Source organism: Rousettus aegyptiacus, unplaced genomic scaffold, assembly GCF_014176215.1.
Source record: "Rousettus aegyptiacus isolate mRouAeg1 unplaced genomic scaffold, mRouAeg1.p scaffold_m13_p_3, whole genome shotgun sequence".
NCBI lineage: Eukaryota > Metazoa > Chordata > Mammalia > Chiroptera > Pteropodidae > Rousettus > Rousettus aegyptiacus.
The window spans coordinates 16,440,851-16,458,853 of record NW_023416306.1 but is presented as its reverse complement, the minus strand read 5'-3'; the positions used below and the strand labels follow the sequence as shown (position 1 = coordinate 16,458,853).

Genomic DNA, 18,003 nt, shown 5'->3' with positions numbered 1-18,003 from the left:
CAGGGGTGGGAAGCCAGGGGTGGGAAGCCAGGGGTGGGAAGTATCGGTGTCTTCTTTTCCCCTTTTCAGTTTTCTTTAATGCTGTTTAAATTTGCATTTAATTTGGGCCTTACAAAGTAGATTTTTTGAAAAGTCAACTGTTTATTCCCTCCACTCTCTTTTCTTTATGAGTTTGACCTTCTCCAAAGACTCAGTGTGAAGATACAGAAAGAAACATTTTCTCCACTGCTGGCAACGCCAGGATCCCAGAGGCTGAAACAGGGACCTGACATTTTAAAGCTCCTGCTCTCCAGTATCTTTGCTCCTAAACGTCTTGGTGAGTTAAGACTATGCTAAAAGGAAAACCAAGGAAGGATCAAAGAGAGGGAAATAACGTTGTCCTTGGGGATAATGGTATGAGAAATTTGCAAGACAGTCACCATCCCTTTGCAAAATAACTCACCAGATGAGGACAGAGCAGATTCCAGATATTGATTCCTTTTTAATGCAATTCTTCAATTATCCACTAAGCCTGGCTTTCAGTCTCTCATAATTTAAGTAAATGCCTTTACGAATGTTCTTTTAAATTTCATCTCTTTATTCTTTTCTTTTTTTCTTTAGGGAAAAACTAACAAGATTCTGGGAGTCATAAATATAATCATTCAAGATAAACCTCAATGGGGTTGCAATAGAGTGTTTCGTTGCCTAGAATCAATGCCTACGGCACGACCATCCATCAGGAAGATCTATACGTATCAGTATCATTTTCTCGGTCCACGAGTGGCTACATGGTTGGGGTGTTTGTTTCTCCTTGCCAACTCTTTACATTCTTGTCCCTTGTCATCTCTGGTGTATTCTTAGTTAACAAGGGAAGACGCTTCCAATTTAACTTACCCTCAGACTGAAGAGTCAATGAATCAACCATCTCCTAACAACTACTTGGCAGACATGACAAAGAAAATGACTGACAGATTTGATGACATGGAAATGTAAAACTCCTATGATTAAATAGGTGTAAGACATCGATAAGTTTATACACTGAAAATAAATAAATATGTTATAGATATGATAGACATTATACATGTATATAATGGTGTATATAATGTACAATATTATAGATGTTATATATTTTATACATTACATTTAATACATACAGCTATATGAACAATAAACATGCAAAGGAGTTCGACTTTACTATATAAGTCATACAAATTAAAGTAAGATACTTTTTAGTCTATCAGATTGGCAAAAATGGAAAAAATATATAATATCCAGTGCTGGCAAGGCCGGGAAAAAATGAGGCATCTCACACACTGCTAATGTTGGTAGGAGGGACTGTGAAAAAAACAAGTTCCCCAAGAACCATTTGGCAACAGCTATCAAAGCCTTAAAATCCCATCCATCCCCTGAGCCAATGCCACCTGTAGAAAGAGAGCCCAAGGAATGACCAGAAACGTGCTTAGCACTTAATGTGAAGGACGTGTAAAGTAGCAATATGAATCATATTAAAAGACCAAGCTGTCCAACAAGAAGAAATTTGTTAAAGAAATCACGTACCTCTTTGCTATGATACATTACGCAATCATTAAAAATCATTCTGAAAACATTTATCGAAGTGGGAAAATAGTCACAACACACTATTTGATGAAAGAAGCAGACTTCGTAACTACATTCAGAATGGCAGTTTTGTAGAAAATTCTCACTATGACTTCACACTTTCAGGTGCACGGGAGACTAGAAAAGACAGGAAGGAATCAAATTACCAATAGTGATCATTTCTGGGTGGAGGAAGTTATCTATGATTTTTGTTTCCTTTGTGTTTTTCTGAGGTTTCTAAGTTTTCTAAATTGAACTTATGTGTCTTAAGTAATTAAAACACGAGCATACATTTTATTTTAAAAGTCCAAGCTGACTCCTCGACTCCTCATGTTCCTTATAACGCAGACAATATGGCCCTTTATTTGTCCAGTCTGTGATGGGGTTGATGACCACCAGCCTTTTACACAAGGCCCAGGAGACCCTGTCTTCATCCTGCCCAAACAACAGACAGTGTAGACAGATTCAGACTCCACCATTCAATTAGATGATTTCATAAGCTTTGGGTTTAGCCTAATGGGGGTTGAGCTGAGGTCACAGTTATCTATTTAGGGAATTTCCACAGAAAACGTACAAAATAAAATCCTGACAAAGGTCGAAGCATGATGAAAGAGATAAGAGAGAAGGAAAAAAAGAGGCGAAGAGTGCCCAGTGCCGCCTCTGTCCCTAAAGTCTAGTCAATAAGATGCATTGAGCTTGCGCGGGAAAGAGCAGGGCGGCCGTGGCCTGGGTTGACTGGTTCCTTGTGGCTCTTCTTGTCAAATGGCTGCAAAACCATTTCCATGAAGACGAAAATCAGGAAAGACATTTACTGAACCCTGGCTCTGGCCAGCACTGCCCTGGGCTGCACACCCAACCTCTTGATGAGGAGCAGTCGAGAGCAGAGGCAATGAGCTTTGGAGGCAGGAAGACTGGGTTCGAATCCCGGTCCTGCAATCTCCCACCTGTGTGCTGGTGGCTGGCCACTGGTCCCTCCTGATGCTCAGCTTCCCCTCCCCATGGGCCGTGGTAAAGAGTTGGTGGCGAGGGAGGGGTCACGAGAAGCCCAAGCGGAGCTCCTGGTGGCACAAAGACCCTCCCAGGTGGTATTTATTAGTGTGCTCGGTATCATAAACTTGTAAGCATCTTGTGTGTTATGGATTTTAAACCAGGTATAGCATCATCTGGGAGGAAAACAGACCCCAACACAGTGGTAATCATTAAATGTTCACGTTAATAGAAGCACCCAGTGCTTTAACACATTCCCTATATGGTCATCAGTATTCCCACTTTAGAGATGAAGAAATTAAAAGTAACTTGCCTGTCATTTGACTACTATTTTCCTTACGATTTTATTGAAAAAGAATCTCAGAACTGGAGGGGTTAAGAAATTTGTTCAAGTTTCCACGGGTACAAAGTGGCAGATCAGGGCTTCAAACCCAGAGCGTCTGGCTCCAGGGCCCGGGCTCAAGTATCGTAGGATGTCCCCTCTCTCTGGTGTTGGGGTGATGAACACATTCCCTCAAGTCAACAAAACCTCTGCCACTTTCCATTTTTGTGACAACGGGCAAGTGACAAACTCTTTTTGAGTTTGCAAAATGAAGCGGTAAAAGTGGTACCGACCTCCAACCTGATAGGGCTGTCGAGAGGTTTAAACGAGTTTACACCGAGGACTGAAAACAGTGTCCGGCTCAATGCAAAGGTTATTACTGAACAAGGAGTAACCCAAGAAAACACGAGGACATATAGTATCTGCGTCATGACAGTTGAAGCAGGCCGCCACACTGAAGGAACTGAGGGGAAGAAAAGGTTCCCAGCTGTCCCCATCTGTGGGTATGAGGGCAGTTCTGCTAGCAGGATACTTTGGGGCCTGGCCCACTGGGGCTGCAGGTATCTACAGGTGGAGAAAAATAAAGCCTCGTTTCACAGAATGGTGTGTTATTTGTCTGGCCAAGTGTGGACCGGAAGGCCAGTGTGTAGCTAAACGGGGATCAGATAGGTTACGAGCAGCCCAAAGGACAAGTTAAGGGACTCAGCCTCTGCCTTGCAGGCCTCCAGGTCCAGTACAAGGCACGAATAAGCAGGGCATGGTTGGATCAGATACAAATTTAGAATGTTAGCCCTGACTCCAGGATGCTGAAAGGACGGGTGGGCAGATGAGCAAGAGGGGAGACAGAGAAACGGTGAGGAGACCGACAGAGCTATTTGAAGTGGCGATGGTGGGGAGCGGGTAAGTGTGGTCGGTGAAGCGCTGGGGAGAGATCGAGCCTAGAGGGTCTAACCTCACCACATCCCCAACGGGAGACCGTGGAGAAGAGGAGCAGGTTAAGGTTGCTAATGTGGGACGCGACCACGACGGGAAGGTGAGAGGAGAGGTCGGCACTGAACCAGGATCCAGTACAAATAAAGGGCATTCTCGATACTGGAGAAGAGCTGAATACAGAAATAAGAATAAATAAATAAATAAATAAGGACACGAAAAAGAGGCACAGAGCCTACTCACGGACAGTAAGGGCTAGGGGATGGGTGAAGACACACTCAGGCACAGGGAGGAAGGAATTTGAGGGCCATCTGAACATCCCGACCTTCCCAATAGGCTTACAATCTCAGGTCTGGAAAGACTCTCGAACGCGGGAGAGGATTCAGGAGAGTTGGGAGAAATCCGAGAAAGGCTTGGGGCCCCAAGGAGAAAGAGGAGGGAGGCAAAAATAGAAAGATGGAGAAAAGGATAAAGGTCGCACTGAATCCAGACACAACAAAAGACACCACACCTTCCATCTGGGTCTAGAAGAACCTCCCCTCTCCCCAAGACTTTTACACGGGAGGGTAATTTCTGAAGGACCGCTCTTCTTTTCTTAATCAGAAACTTCGTAATGAAGCCTAACACGCCATTTCAAATGTGGTTCAAATAAATTACAGGGCTTTTTTTTTAAGTGCAGATGCCCATGTTCTCAAATCACCACTTCCACCTGCATTAATTGCTCTAATGGGTTCTGAAAATAGCTTCCCCCTCCCCCTTCTGATCAGGCCCCCTGGGGAGCCCATCAGGGAAGGATGCTGGAAAACAAGGTTGGGGATGCAGCCTACCTGGATAACGCTGTCACACACTGACCTCTGGATTATGAATCTGTCCTGCCTCCCCACATTTTTAAAGGGGGGTGGGGACACACAATTCCATCCCACCCCTGGGCTTGCATACTGCCGTGACATGAACATGCAGATGTGAAAATCCAGAGAGGAGACATTTTTAAATAAACTCTGTCAACATGGGAACATCAACTACATTTTGTAAATGACTGTAATTCAAACTGCTATGACTGATCAGGAGGGCCCTGAGTCCCAGTATTTTCCTCCAACGGCATTTTTTTTTTTCTTCCAACTAAGCAGGCACAACAGAAGATTTTCAAAGCCAAGCGAATGCAGTCGATAACATTTTTCATTACAATGCTTGCAGCGGGACCTCCACAGCCATATTTTTCAAACTTAGATGTGCAATGGCAACAAGGACTGTTAGTGGGGACTATGAGGCAGGTTCAAGGGTAGGGGAGTCCGAGTCACAGAGAGGCAAAATAGCCGCTCAAGGTCACAGCCAAGTACACTGTCAGATGAACACAAGTCCATCTCTAAGAGCCATCTCTAACCTCTTGGGTACAGACCTCCCTTCTCTAGACTTTCCGATATATCAGCTGGGATTCTATTCCAAAACAGCTAAGGATAAGGACAGAGTGGGTCTGCTTCTCTGGTCCAGTCTATGTGGTTAAATGGGGGAAGGGGAAGCGGATCCTGAAGGAAGGCAGTGCCTCCCAGACCTGGTTAAGATTTGCCTGGGGCCTTGTTAATTTTCAGGCAAGCTGCACGTGGGAACCACTGCTTCTAAGGTCCCAACACCCAGGTATCTGGTAATACCCCCTTTGATGTCACTGCACTACGTACCTCCCTCTAGCCTGCAGCTTCAGAATTTGGTAAAGAAGACATCTTGGGACTTGCTTATAGAGGCCGATACATTGGCTTTGCATTCAAAGTTGAGAGGATGCTGATATTACAGAAACTCAGGTAGGGAAGAAACATAACTAGGAAACTGGCTGCCAGCTGAAGCAAAACCACAGCCAATTTAGCAGAAGGAACACAAATTCTTAAAGGGGAAAGGAGGCAAGGGGGCTGGGACTAAAAAAGAAGAAAAAATAAACCCATTTATGCATTCTCAGTAGAGAATAAGCAGCTTTTAAACACACAAATGATTAGCAGGGACTTGGCCTTCACCTGACATGTTAGGGCTTCTTAAAATCTGAACGGTGTTATTGTTGCTTTTAAAAAAACAAAAAGCCAGAAAACATACTTCACCCAAAATTGGTTCACTGATTGCTTCAGAAAGAATAAATGTTTATATTTTGAAATCACAGGCACAGTCAGGCTTGGTAAATAACCTACCTTTAGAAATGTGGCTTTAAAAATTAAGAGCAAAGTGACAAATGAAATAACCAAAGGGGTCTCATAGGGTGGAGCTGGGCTGCAGAGGATGAGAAAAGCTGTTGCCCACCCGGGCACAGACCACATTTTTTAAAAGCCTTTTCACTAAAAGAGTTGACCCTTAAACAATGCAGGGGTTAGGGGGTGCCAACGCCTGTGCAGCTGAAAATCCAAGTATAACTAAAGTCAGCCTTCCACGTACTGTTTGACCCTTGAACAAGGTGGGTTTAAACTGCATAAGTCAAATGAAAAAATCCATATATAAGTGGACCGGCACGGTTCAAACCAGGCTTGTTCAAGGGTCAATCGCATTAGTAGAAGGTGTCGTATTTATCAAATTTTTTATACCTATTAAGTCATTTGGTCCCCACAGCCTCCCCAGGAAGGGGGCAGGTGGAAGGTGGCTGTGCCTATTTCACAGTTCCAAGGACTGATGTGTGATGTACCCACAGCGACACGGCCAGCTTCAGGGTAAAGCATATACTAGAGCGTATGGCTTTCCTCAGTTTCCTATCCAGCGCCCATTACGTTGCAACCCATGGACTTTCTTCAGATAACACACTCAGGAACCAAGGCATCCTGAACTCACCAGCACTGCATTGAGAGGTCATTTCATTACAGCAAATATTTGTTTGTTTGTTTGTTTGTTTGTTTGTTTATTAAAGCACCTACTATGTGGCCAGCACTGTGGAGGTGCTGGGTTATGTGAGTGAGCAGTGCAGGTAAAATTTCAGTTCACAGAGCTTACTTGTAGCAGGCAAGGCAGACAACAGACATAGTAAAACATCCTTAGAGAAGTGCACTGAAGAAAGTTGGATCAGGGTAAGGGGATGGAAGGGTAGGGTCGGGGTGAGGGGTGCTGCCTTGAAGAGGGAGGCAGGGCTGTGAAGCAAATGTCACAGCACTTAAAACACTGGGTGACTTCTCTGAGTGGCTCTGCGTCCCCCTATGGCTCTCCGAGGGCAGAGGCATGTTCTGTTCATCTCACACTCCCAAGTACCAACCTCAGGCCTTACAGTGGTAAGTGCTGCTCAGAGCATGTATGGACAAGATGCTTGTACATGACGACGGGCTGGGCTAACACATGCCACTCGCCCTTGATGTGTGGGCCTCAGACTCCCTACCTAGTAAAATGAAGCCTTTGGATGGTTCTTAAAAGGCCCCAAAATATCAAGCACAAAATGTGCCACCTGACCGCCTTCCAGCAAGGGGTTGGCATTGCCTTCCAGGAGGCCGGCTACAAAACCCTAGGGCTGGGTTCCCACAAGGAAGTAAGGCAGAAGGGCTACCCAGTTCTTAATCCCAGTAGTGAACTTGGGCTAGTCAATGTTACCTCCTTGAGCAGGACCCTCCTCACTTCCCTGCCTCCCCCGGGAGAGAGGAAGCACCTGGCACATAGTAGGCGCTCACTAACATCAGCCTCCTCTCTTCCCAAATAAGTTCCAGTAAAGCAAATTTCACTGGCCTCATGGTGCTGCCTCCTGCAGCTGGCGCCCGGGGTGCACTGTAAACAGTCTGATTCCCGCTCCCCGCACTCTTTCCTATAGAAGTAAAATGGAATGCAGCACAGGAACCTAAAAGGCTGCCCCACCCTGGAGCACAATTAGAAGTCCCGGAGAGCACAGTGTTAACATCGGCTTCTTGCTTGGGTGGGGTTAAAAAGAAAAAAGAAAAAGGGTTGGTTTTGAAAAATTTGTATTTCAGCTTTCAGCCACCTCCAGCCATTTTAAGGCCATTCCTTCTAAACAGAGCCTCTGGTCCTTGCCAGGCTCTAGTCTGGGGTCCCTGAGCAGTGGACTTCGAGGTCATCAAAGATCCTTGCTGGGAAGCCAGTTGGAGCCTAATCCCCAATGGGTGGCTGCGGGGTACCGGGGGGGGGATTATGACTTGGAGTAGAAAGATGCACTTGGGCTGTGGGCACAGACAGACAGGCATGCGAGAGGCCACGTGTGCCATGCGGCTGAAGTAGGCAGAGGTGGGAAACGACAATGCACACGCACACACACAATCCAGTTGGTTGGGAGTTAAAGGATCATACTTAGCTCTGCAGCTCCATCCAAATGATGACTCCGTGGCAGGTAATAAACAACACTGGGTTTGTCAGAAGTAGGGCGGGGGGTGACAGAACAACCAGAAGCTAGTGCTCGAGTGATTCTATATTTCTTTCATGCCCAGCTTAAAGTCAGGAGGCAGGAATCTTCTACTATAAGAATATCAATTCTTAAAAAAAAAAAAAAAAAAAAGGCATTCTCTTCCTCCCGACAAAGTGCTTCTTTGACTTGAATAACAAATAACCAGTTGAAAGCATTTTCACAGAGGCACTGTCATTTTCTAAAACCTTGAGGATCAGCTTGCGCCAAATAGACGGGACTAAATTAAAGAAATGGACCCTCTCAAGGTACTGCGTCACGCCCTGGGTCCAGCGCGCAACATCTATTAAAAAAAAGGGTTTATTAATAGTGAGCTTTCAACCTGCTGCTGTTGACAAGACCCGCAGGACCCAAGGAGGAGTGCAGAGCAGAGCAAAGTCTGTGCACATGCATGAACACATTGCCCATCGTTTCCAAATTGGAATACAGGAGGGACACCAGGGGGAGAAGCTGCGTTTCAGATACAAAGTCGGAAGTGGTAAAAATCTGTAGTGGCCTCAGCTAGCCAAGTACAATAGAAAAATGACAAATGTGTCATTTAGAACACGCTGGACCAAATACAATGTTTTATATTCATATGGATGGATTCTTCCTGGGCTATTATGCAAAGGAACAGAGGGTCTGATAACCCTAATTAAGTGAAAGTGCCAGCCACTATTTTTAACTTCTGGAACATTTCAAATTCTAATATGCTCCTTGGGTGTACCCAGGGGGATGTGGAGGCTATAATAAAGCCGTTTAATTTTCATCACGATGAAACACGCAGATACATACACACATCCCAGCAGCACCTGGATACCCCGCGTTCTACTCCCCGCTACCCGTGGAATCAGGGAAACGGGCGGGATAAATGAATTTGATTTTGAGTGCTCCCAGGGTAGTGCTGTGCATGCCACAATCTTATTGTCATTTCCTCATTTACTCTGGAATGGCACCAGGGTTGGTGTTCTTGGGTCGAGGGACAGCAGTCAAGTTCTCATCAGTACAGTGTGTAACCCATCAATTTCCTAATTTAGTAGGAGGCTGCACAAAGTGCCAAGATTCTCATCTCCTAATCTTTAGCCAACTTTCTTCACTCTGTCGTAAATGAAAGCAATTACAAAAGAATAAGAAAACATCGCATTAGACATTCTAAATGCGTTCTGTGGAGCACCTGCCGAGCAAATCACAGACTGAGCTAGAAAAGGCATTGGGCAGCCCCTTGCCCATCCACCCTAGGACACAGAGAGGGTCAGTGACTGGCCCAAGGTCACACAGCAAGCATGTGGCAGAGCCCAATGCAACATCTCTGGTCTGTGGACTCCTTGGCCAATTTACCAAGCATTTTTGGCTGAAAAACTTTGAAAGGTCTCCTTTTTTATTATTATTAGTTTGGCTCCTGTTCATTCAAGATAGAGTTTTCAAAAATCAAATGTTTCAACATAATTGCAAATAGTAACTGGCTTGCCTTATCTGGACCTGTCACTGCTGATTTAGCAAACAGGCTTCAAGGGAAGGATGGGAGCCCCAATGGACAGTGGATAAAATCCTCACTGAACTGTTCTGGGTAACAATGAATGCTTGACTTGTCAGAGAGACGTGGAAAACGCTTTCTATGTTCAATCTCCTCTGTTCACTGGGAGGAGATGACTCTTTCTAACTCGTAAACTCTTAAGTAACTTGATTCCTAAATTTAAATTTCTTTTTATTACACACACACAATTAATCTCTTCTTTGAGAAGCTCAGAGGATCTTTTCCCCCTCTTTTTACCTGCAGAAGGAAAACAGATGTTTAGGTTGAAAACATCTCCTTAATAGCTAAAACATGGAAACAACCTATTGACAGATGAATGGAGAAAATAAGTGTGGTACACACGCACACACATGCACACGTGTGCGCGCACATACACACACAGAGAGAGAAATATTATTCAGCCATAAAAAAGGCAAACCTGCCATTGGTGACACCATGGATGAACCTGGAGGACATTATACTAAGTGAAATAAGCCAGACACATAAAGACAAGGTCTCACTTATATGAGGAATCCAAAAACGTTGAAATCACAGAAGCAGAGAATAGACTGGTGGTTGCAGGGGACAAGGACTGAGGGAAGTGGGGAGATGTCAGTCAGAGGGTTCAGCCTTTCAATGATAAGATGAAGTAAGTTCTAATGCACAGCATGGTGGCAAAAGAGTTAACAGTTCTGTATTATATACTTGGAATTTTGCTAAGAGGGTACATCTTAAGTGTTCTTAACACAAAAATAAAATAATTATGTTTTCTTTTTTTACATATCCGGGTGATGGATATGTTAATTAGCTTGATTATGGTAACCATTTAACAATGTATAGGTATATCAAATCATCACATGTACACCTTAAATATATCCAACTTTTTATTTTTCATGTATACCTCAGTGAAGCTGGGGGAGGAAGCAAAATAAATAAACACACACAGTCAGCCCTCTGGATCCTCGGATGGGGAACCAACAGGCAATGGAAACACAGACCAAAGGGATGGTTACCAGAAGGGGGGGATGGGTAAAAAAAGTGAAGGGAGATATAGTCGGTAATATTGTGGTAAGTTCGCATGGTGACAAATGATTACTAGAATTAGTGGTATGATCACATGGTAAGGTATAAAAATGTTGAATCGCTATATTGTACACCTGCAACTAATATAATTAATATACTATTGTATACCAACTATGCTTAAATTTAAAAAAGATTTTTTAAAGAAGGGACAGCTAAGGGACTCGAGCACCCTGGGAATTTGGTATCTGCGGGGCATCTTAGAGCCGACCCCCCATGGATACAGAAGGATGACTATAAAAAAAATAAAATAAAATTGAAGAAGAAGAAAACACATCTGCTACTAAATGCAATGTGGTGCCTTGCAACAGAAAAAGGATATAAGCAGAAAAAGTGGTGACATTTGAATAAAGTCTGAACTTTGGTTAATAGGAATGTATCTTCACCATAAAACCCTTGTTGTAGTGCCCTAGAGCACTGTAGCTTATTAAAAAAAAAAAGGGCTGAGAGTGGAAATTCGGGTTAAGGGCAGTCAGTCCATAGAGAAGCCGGGCCTCTTTTGGCTTTCAGTTAAGGCACCGAACACCCTTAATTTGGGGGAAATGCGTCAACAGCTCCAGGTGTTCTTCTACATTGTCCCTGAGACCACGTGCCCATCCTGCAACCCTGAGGTGCTGGTGGAGGCCACGGAAACAGGTTCCGCCTCCTCCGTTTTAAATTCCACCCACGGAAAGTCTGTCTCCCTCTCTCACTGGAGTTAAGGTGACACAAAGCACTTATTTTGCCTGTTGCTTCCGAAGGGTCAAAGGGGTGCATTTGGGCAGGTTATGTGTCTGGCATTAACCAGGAGAAGGGCACTCCTGAAGAAGGACCTCGATATGCCTTAGCAGACACCTCCAAAGGATAAGTGACAGGGACAAAAAGGGCTGCTCAGCTCATACAGGCCCTCACACGTTCAAGGACAGTTCTGCTCCTATCAGCCAACCTCTCCCTTTGGCAAGGATTAGTTCTGGGGCTTCGAAACCCACGCCATGGGAGAGTCTGGGTTTTACCCTGGAAGCAATGAGAGTAAATCAACGAACTAAGTAAGGCCTAGTGCTACTGTGAGTCACAGAGTAACAGCACCTCAGGGTAGTTCAGGGAGGTGTAGACAGAAGGTGTGGAGCATCCCTGACAAAATGAAGGAGGGCCAAGCTGAAACTCTCAGGCTCCAGCCTTACAGGCACGGCTGAGTCTGAGGTGCCATTTGAAGGGAAAGTGTGTGGCTTTAATGTCCAGGTTACCTGAGGCCTTCCCCAAATCTATCACCTTGTGATGATTAAGTTACCCAAGTCTTTTTAAATGGCCACTAAAAGTGAATCCACATTTATAAATGACCATTTGGACCTAGTAGCTTTCGAGTATAAATTTATCATCTGGGAATTCCAGATCTTTTAGGGCTAAAGGCTAATGAATTGAATATCAGTTAAAAGGAAAAGACTAATGTGGGGTGGGGGGAGACAGAAAGGAGGATAGGTACATGAAACCCACAAGGAGGTTTGTCCACTGCAACACCCTCCTCCAACAATATAAACCAATGAGCCCTTTTCCGGAAGCAGCAAATAAGTTTCCAAAATCCCCAGGGACCTCCCAGAGGAGCAGATGAGTTGAGAAGCAAAATAAGGGAAGTCAAGGTCATAGATGAGACAGTCATGTCCCGGGAGAATAGTCAGGAAGTGGGCTCAAGACGCACCTGGCCACAGGTCATTGACTAGCACACAGGAAACAGCCCTGGATCTTTGCTGCCTAAGCGTTTGCCAGCAGCCAGCAGGCCCTCAGCGGGCATTCAAGACACCTGTACTGAGGAGGACCGGTGGCAGGGGTAAAGAACAGGGTTGTGAGAAGCTGGGTCACAGGCCAGCCCAAAGCTCTAAAAGCAGCATTTTGTCTGCAGAAGCAAAGTGTGTCACTGTTTGTTTTCCCAAAAACTCCTTCTTGCACGCCAAGGTGGCATGTGTGTGTGTGTATGTATGTGTGAATGCCTGCAAGGCATCTTTGAATCCACACATAGACCAAAATTATCCATCTCATATTCCAACTGGTTTCCAATAGCCCTAGGCATGTGATTAGCAAACACACATATTCCTTTAAACAACACAGTTAAATCCTTAGGAGCTTGTTGTCATAAGGTTATTTTTCTAAATAACAGACACAAAAAGAACAACTACTCTCAAGGGAGTGGAGGATTTGTTTTTGACATTCAGGCAGGGGCCTCACATCCAACAAGGTTAGGGACACTTAACTAGTCCTGTTGCTCCATATCCCAGGCGCAGAACTGGAGGGTCAGAGAGGATAAGTGACTTATCCTGGGACACTCATTCTGGTCCATAAACTTTAGGTCAGGCCAGAGCTCTGTTGATCACCAGAACAGCCTCCTTGGGCCACTTGGAGCTAATAAAACTTCCTTTCAGGGGCAAAAGCCTACAAAATGAGAATAACAACAGCAGAAGCATAGGGCATCCACTGATTACCAACCGTACACTAAGCAGAGACCTTATCTCTTTTAACGTTCATAAGAATCCACAACCCCTTTCACACTTTGTGATCACACCTTTGCCCGAGTATTTGATGTCTGTCTCTCACCCACTACTAGCCTTTATGCCCAAGGAAGGCAGGGTCCACATTGCTTTGCCCATCATTATATCCCCATTGGCTGGGATCTGTTTGTTCAATAAACTAGATGTTTCTGTTTTAATAAAGAAACAGTTTTAAGAAATATGGAGCCCAGAAAAGTCAAGTGATTTGCCTAAGGACACACAGCATGGAGCTACTACCACCATGCATAACTGCGCCACTCTGCCTTGGACTCATCCCCAAACCAGGACCAGGACCATACCTTGACGGCCTCAGCGTGGGTCACCCGGGACAGGGATTTGTCGTTGACACGCAGAATCTGGTCCCCAACTCGCAGCCCTTCCTTTTCAGCCAGAGAGCCTGGCTCCACCAGCGACACATAGATGCCCACGCCATGCTCAGAGCCCCCGCGGATACTGAAGCCCAAGCCCTCGTGGGCCTTGGCTCGTCGCAGGCTCACCAGGCGCACCTCCCCCGGCCCCGCGCCGTCGGGGCCTCCCCAGGTGGGTTGCCTGTAGGGGGCGGTGGCGGGTAGGTAGAGGCCCTCGGCCGTGTACTGGTCGAAGAGGAGCTGGTCCGAGCGCGGGATGACCAGACGCAGCATGGGCAGCAGGCGCCGCTTGACCGGGCTGTCCAGCAGCACGCGCAGAGTGCTCACCAGGTCGAAGACGTTGCGGCGCGCGTGGTACGCGTTCAGGCAGTGCGTGAACTGCTCCCGCTCGGCCTCGCTCAGCAGCGCAGTCAGTGCCTGGTGCAGCTGGCGCACGTTGGCAGACAGCAATCGCAGCCCCGCGCCCCCTCCGCCGCTCGCCCCGGCCGCCGAGCCCAGCGAGCCGGTGGAGGACGAGCTCACCGACAGGCCGTCCAGCTGCGCGTTCATCTCCCCGCCGAGGCCCGGGCGGACTCGGGGCACGCGGTGGGGCAGCTGCTGCACTCGCCGGCACCGGCGCGACAGCTGGATCCTGGAGAGCGCAGATTTCGCCGCTGGTGTCTGGGTTTGGGGGAGGATCCGGGGGCGCGGAAACAGCGTCTGAATCTTGGGGAGATCGCGGAGACCGCTGCTAGGGTCCCGGGCACGCAAAGACAGAGGGAGTCGAGAAACTGGAGTCTGCGGGACGCAGAGACGGTGGCTGGAGTCCGCGCGAGGTGGAGACGGCTTCGGGATCCCGGGTGACAAGGAGTTGGCGGCTGGAGCTCGGAGGTCGCGGTGACTGCGGCTGGAGTCCGGAGTGAACGCAGAGACAGCAGCTACATTCTGCAGGGCGCAGAGACGACGGGTGGCTGGAGTGCGGGGCGCAGCAAAGCCGAACGCCCCGTCACACCATGCCCGGGGCTCCCCCAGCCAGGCCGCCCGTTCCACTTGGGCTGGGGGACCCCAAAGTCTTAAATTAGGGTCGGGGGCGCTCTAATCCAAGACTCCGCCGAATCGCAGCCGGTGGAGCCGCGCGGCCGTCCGGCAGGGGGTGCGGGGCATGTCCGGGGCAGCCCCGGGATGCAGCAGCCCGGGGACCCCCGCGCCCCTGCACCTCCCGGGCGCAGACAGAGCCGCGCGGACTCGAGCCCGGACTTTGCGAACTGTTGAGCCGCCCGAGGCCGATCTTCCAGCGAGTTCCGACGCCGTCGCGGTCACCAACCCAGCCTCAGCCCCACCCCCTTGCCCCTCCCCCTCCCCGCCCCTTTCCCCCCACGGGCTCTTCAGGAAATGACGTCCCGCCTCGCGCCTGGCGGTTGCCTGGAGACGGGGTGAAACAGTTCAGCCCCAGGGAAGAAAGGGGTGAAAGTGGGGGTAGGGATGGGAGGACTTCTGGGGGCATTGCGAGCCCCTTGCAAATCGAAGGCAAGCCTCAAAAACTGTGCTCTCCCGCGATCGAAGCGTGTGCATCAGATCGCTTCGGAGCAATTAGCCAGTTAGCTAATTCACAATTGTAGTGGGAAATAGTCAACTTTTTGCCTCTAAAATATTGAATGCTTCGATCTCAGTCTTCTACCTTAAAACGTTGCTCTCCCTTCTGGCACGCACTGACATACAAGTTCAAGTGTTTATGTGGACAGCCGTTCGGCACCTGCTGTGTTCAAGAGATAATATACAAGCATATACTGGTGCCTGCGGGAGCCAACTCCTGTGCAGTGATAGATCAGACTGGACCCCTGCCCAGTCTCCAGTAGGTGAGAAAGCCGTTTTCGGAAAAATAAAGTGTGCAAATACACGCGCGCACACACGCATACACACACAAATATGTGTGCGCATAAATCTGGTGAAATCTGAATAAAGTGGGTGGATTGTATCAATGTCAGTGTTCATTTATGATCTCGTCAACATTGGGGGAAACTGGGTGAAGGGTACATGGCATGTCTATGTATTGGTTTTTACAATTGCATGTGAATCTACAATTATCTCAAAAAAATTTTTAAATATATATAAAATGGGTTGGGGAAAGATATCCTATGTCTTCCCATCCGAGACAAAATGGGAAGATACTCCAAGGCATGGCATAGAACCTCTCACCTCCCATCCCACTCCCTTAAATACAATCTAAGTGAAAGCATCTGCTTTTATTCAAAGGTGATTTTCTAAGGAGCCTGTAGTGTCCCCCCCACACCACACACACACACACCCACACCCACACACATGCGCTCCAACCCGAATTGCATCTCCTAAGCTATTTTCTATAGAAAGCTATATTTTCCCTGAAAACATTCTGTAATTACCATTGCAGAACCATCTGACTTCTATCTGGGTGAGGGAGAGTCGTGTTCTCGCTGGAAAAAGTAGGTTTGAGCTGGACCTGGAAGGCTGCAGCATTCGTTCATTCATTCATTTACTTATTTGATGACTCTTTATTTAACATTTTCCAACCACCTATTCTGTGCTGAATTATGTGCTGGAGACCCCAGTTAAAAAGATGAAATCTCTGACCTCAAGGAAGTCACAGTCTTGTAGAAAAGACTATATAAAAACCACTATGATAATTGCATTAATTTCAGAGAGAGCCCAGGTTTAGGGGGGGAGAAAATGGTAAAGACTTTATTAATCAAAGAGGTGACATCTGAATGAAGGTGCCTAAGAGGAAAGGACTTTCTTTTTACATGATGGGGAACCATGAAGCATTTTCAACACTGTTGGCTTAGTGCATTTCCAAAACTGAGGCTAGGAATCGAAAGTATATTATTATTCCCCCAAATCCTCAGTTATCTTCTTTACTTCCCTAAAACAGACCTAGATTAAGTTAATGCCCAATGAACAGAATGTCTTAAATAGCCAATTAAGCTACATCTGTCTTACAGCTCTAAGTTTAGTGGTTAATAATGTGTATACTTCTCAACTGCTGTTGAAGCCTTCGATGCAACCAGCAAAAGATAATTGAGAAAAAAAAGCAATCTTCCCCACCCCCAAAATATATTAATGGCATACCTCAAAATGCCACCCAGCAGGGCTTAATTGTATGCAGTTCAGGTTTACTGCAAATGTATTTCATGCTTAGCTTTCACTTAGTTTGTGTTCTAATTATAATTACTGTGATTGGCTTGATAAATGCATCCCAGGAGCTAAGATCCCCATTCCCAGCATTTTATTTCTGTGCACAAGATGTTTACAGAAACTACCTTGCACACAGGTCTTAGCAGAAAAAGAAACACTTTTTTCTGCAAACATCAGAAACCATCATAGGAAGCTATTTAATTTCATAAAGGCTGATTTGGGAAGGCAGACAAGTACAAGAGCATGAAAAAATAACTCGTTGGGGTTTCTTCCATCCATCTTGCATAACCACCTTCGTATCAGTTTGCAGTGTGTCCCCTCAGTGAGACGCAGCATGTAACTGTGCTCAAACCTCAAGAATCCTATTTCATGTCTGAAGATGTGCTTGTCGTTCAGAAGTAAGCTCTTGGAAATCCAAGATGCCTGGGCTCCTGAGGGCTGCACTGCCTCTGTCTGGCCTTCAAGACCTAGAAGGAAAACCTGAGTCCATGAGCGGACCTGGCCTCTCCTGCATGCTGCCCTCTTCAGAAGGAAAATATTATTCTCTGGTGTGTGCTGCAGGCTTCCCTTTGCTGTCTTTACCAAAGCCACTTTCGATGGTTCATTATTTGCCCAACTTTGGCAAAACAATGCCTTCCTCCTGTGTTTGTTCCTGGAAAACTTTGAACACGTTAGAGCAGTTGAAAAGACAGAGGGAAGAATGAATTTTACTCAGCTCAGAAGTGCTCTCTGTGTTGAGCTGCGTTTTTGGTGGTAGTTTGCTTATTTTGTTTTAACCGAGACAGCATATAGAGTTGTACTCTGGATATCAAGCAGAAAACCCTTATTCCACTCTCAGAATGTCCCTTTGCTAAGTGAGTGACCCAAGGCAAATGACTTCGCTTCTCATCTGTAAAATGGAGTTTCTGAACTCCCCTGTCTCCTCAGAGGTAGCTGTAAGCGCCACGTCCCGTGTAGTGAACGAAGGCGCACTGCTACGCATGGGGTACCATAAAGTTGTTTGTTATTTTCTTCTACTTTTTATGGCAATCTTAAAAAGTCTTTTTTGCTATTTCATAGTCATTTGGAGTTTCTCTCTTCCCTCTTATTACTGGAATATATCCTTAGAAGCCAATAGAGATTAATTTAATTTGAGCTGCATTTCCTATGGGGCATAAAGAAAAGTATAGTTAATGTTTATTGAGTGCCAGATACTGTTTTAAACATTTGTATCTTAACTCATTCAATCC

General features: G+C 46.3%; 1 protein-coding gene across 4 annotated transcripts in view; it reads right to left on the bottom strand.

The window, feature by feature from the left end:
* The window catches only part of WHRN (whirlin), a 79,050-nt gene extending 64,135 nt beyond the window's left edge, over positions 1-14,915 (bottom strand). For all 4 annotated transcript variants that reach the window (XM_016152579.2, XM_016152589.2, XM_016152599.2 and 1 more), the window contains exon 1: positions 13,559-14,915. In XM_016152579.2, coding sequence (XP_016008065.2) covers positions 13,559-14,176 — 618 coding nt within the window. In that variant the 5' untranslated portion in view covers positions 14,177-14,915. The remainder of the gene's footprint in view (positions 1-13,558) is intronic.
* Between the last annotated feature and the right edge of the window lie 3,088 nt (positions 14,916-18,003).